The sequence below is a fragment of the Montipora foliosa genome, chromosome 2, assembly GCF_036669935.1.
Source record: "Montipora foliosa isolate CH-2021 chromosome 2, ASM3666993v2, whole genome shotgun sequence".
Lineage (NCBI taxonomy): Eukaryota > Metazoa > Cnidaria > Anthozoa > Scleractinia > Acroporidae > Montipora > Montipora foliosa.
In genome coordinates this window covers 19,676,743-19,679,242 of record NC_090870.1, presented here as the reverse complement: position 1 = coordinate 19,679,242, position 2,500 = coordinate 19,676,743, and the positions used below count along the sequence as shown (strand labels likewise).

The 2,500-nt window shown below is 39.1% G+C and overlaps 1 protein-coding gene across 1 annotated transcript in view; it reads left to right on the top strand.

Annotated features, from left to right (window-relative positions):
• LOC137990561 (uncharacterized) overlaps window positions 1–2,335 on the top strand; it is a 4,503-nt gene extending 2,168 nt beyond the window's left edge. The window contains exon 2 of the mRNA XM_068835702.1: window positions 772–2,335. Within this exon, the coding sequence (XP_068691803.1) occupies window positions 772–1,040 (269 nt within the window). The 3' untranslated portion in view covers window positions 1,041–2,335. The remainder of the gene's footprint in view (window positions 1–771) is intronic.
• Window positions 2,336–2,500: the final 165 nt, after the last annotated feature.

Below are 2,500 nucleotides of genomic sequence, written 5' to 3'. Positions count from 1 at the left end.
CAACTTTCACTTTTAAGTTTGTCGTTTGCAAATGAAGAAAAATTACTTAATCTAGGACTAGATTAGCTGCGTATGTCAAATTAGAAAAAAACCTGAGGGAAAAAAATAGAAAAAAATTTGAAAAAGTCGGTTGAACGATATCGAACTCAGTTCAATGAATGAAGCCAAAAAAGGACATAACCACTATACTACCTAGATAACTGCTCTAAACATCGCACTGAATGCTGATGGTGTGTTGTCCTTTCACGCAACCACGCTATGCATTCCTGTCTCAATTCTCTAAAAATGTTGTGATGACATGCATGTTCCGCCCTAAAACATGAGCGACCTTCAGATTGGAGTACAAGGACAACGCACGCGCATTTCGAAAAACTTCGTTCTTTAAACGTAGTGCACGTGTCCAATACAGAAAACTCGTACTTGTAGTCGTTCTCGTACTTCAATCTGAAGGTCGCTATTCGAATTTCGGAGGCTCTATGAGCTGCCATAGTTGAATTCAAGTTTGTTTTGTAATTTAATTTCATTTAGGTTTTGCCAAGCTATACTAGAACTTGTGGTTATCATGATCTTAGTCGAATACCTCTGTTTTCAGTTAATACATGTGAGCTCATTGATATTTTTAAACGTGCACGTAGAAATATTAATTAGATATTATAATTATAGTTTTTCTATCCTTGAAGCTGTTGGCTTCATTCGCGTTGTGGCATTGAATCATGAAGAAGTGCAACACCAAACAGTAGGATTAACAATCTTTTTCTTTCCTCTCACTAGGAGGAAGAACAGATTTAGCAAACCCAAACAAGAAACAGTTCAGAATCACAGCCAAAGAAAAGGAAGAAATAGATGCCATGTTGTTCCACACTGCCACCCACGATGCTTGTGGATATTTGAACGAGTACCATCAGATAGGGCCTGGGTACAATTACCTCGGCACCATGCTAACAGTTTTTCCGACATGCATTCCACAGAGTGGGCGATTGGCTGCTCTTATGTTCTGGAAAAGGTTGATCAACGAACCTGATACACCATTTGAATATTGACAAAGATGCTTCTGTATGCATAGTACCAACAAGAGCCATAATTGGTACCAACTAACAGTCGGGACTTTTGGTCGAAGGAAGATTTCAGTGTCCAATAGTTATGCGAGACAATTAGCCCCCTTCGGATGATTTAATGAAGGGGGGGTGACGACGAAATCTGAAAGGATTGAAAGCCGTCTTATCTCGGTCACTCCCAGATCTATTTATGATGCTAACACCGCACAATATCACGAATCAACGGCAGGTACAAAACACAGGTCACAGGTCATTGTTTTCCCAATACAGAAAGTATCCTAAAGTTAAAGCTAACCTTAGGCCTAATTAGGCCTAAACAAAAGTTTTTAGGCCTAAGGTTAGCTTTTATGAATGTTTGTTTTAAAACAATGACCTGTAGCCTGTGTTTTGTACCTGCCGACAAATCACTGGTGATTGATAAGGGAGTTTTAAGGGGAGTTTAGTGATCACCGTTTGTCAATCAGTAAACAGTCAGAAATATCAAAAATGTAACAGCCCCCAGGTGGCAAAACAGGGATGGATACACTTCCTAGATTTAGAATAACCTGGCGGATGTAGCCTTGCGGCAAGCAATTCTCAATCCCCTCGCCAAAACTCTATCTGTATAACGGTGTAAGATTGGATCTTCCAGGAATGAGAAAAAGATGCTTTTTATTAGATGCTGTGGAGATACGTGTCTATAGGATTTCCTATTCTTTGTTACAACATGATCCCTTCCGCCGGAGGACAATTACATTCCGCTTTCTATTATGCAAGACCTCATTAATTAATTTAATCATAATTAATGCCTTGGATGAATACCACAGAAATTTGTTAACACTTGTGACAAAAAGCTAGCTGATATAGGTAATTAGCCTCGCATAAATTCTGCAGTGTGAACAATTTTATCGAACCAAATTTTAGCACATGCCATGCTTATTTTGGTTAGCAAGAATCTTGGATGTGTTTTCTCTCGACGCGCAAATCCAGTTTAATTGTACCATTCACTGTTTCTGTCATCCGAGAGACGGATCATCGGCGTGCTTAACTCCAAAATTGCCAATCCCCGAGGGTTATGATCTGTAACCAAATAAGAAAATAGGGATTAAGAACTTCCGTCCTCGCTTAAAGAAAGAAGTTCTCTGCTATTATGTTGACAACTCTGTTACGAGCGGTCAAAAAAACTGAATTTTAATGCACTTGTTACAATTTAAATACATGCGGGTTACATAAGTGCGTGAATCAGTGTGCTAAGCGTGAAAGTGTTGATTAAAATGCTAGTGCAATGCAATGCTGAGTGTGAAAGTGTTGATTTCATTGTTCTGCAGCAATTTTTATGTGATTCTGACCCCCATTCCTCTGAAATGGTCCCCTTTTGATGGAGAAGAAACTGCACAAAGTTTCATTCTGAGGTTTGTCCACCAAATGAAACATCAACGCCTCGCATTTTAGTACGTACTTTTCTG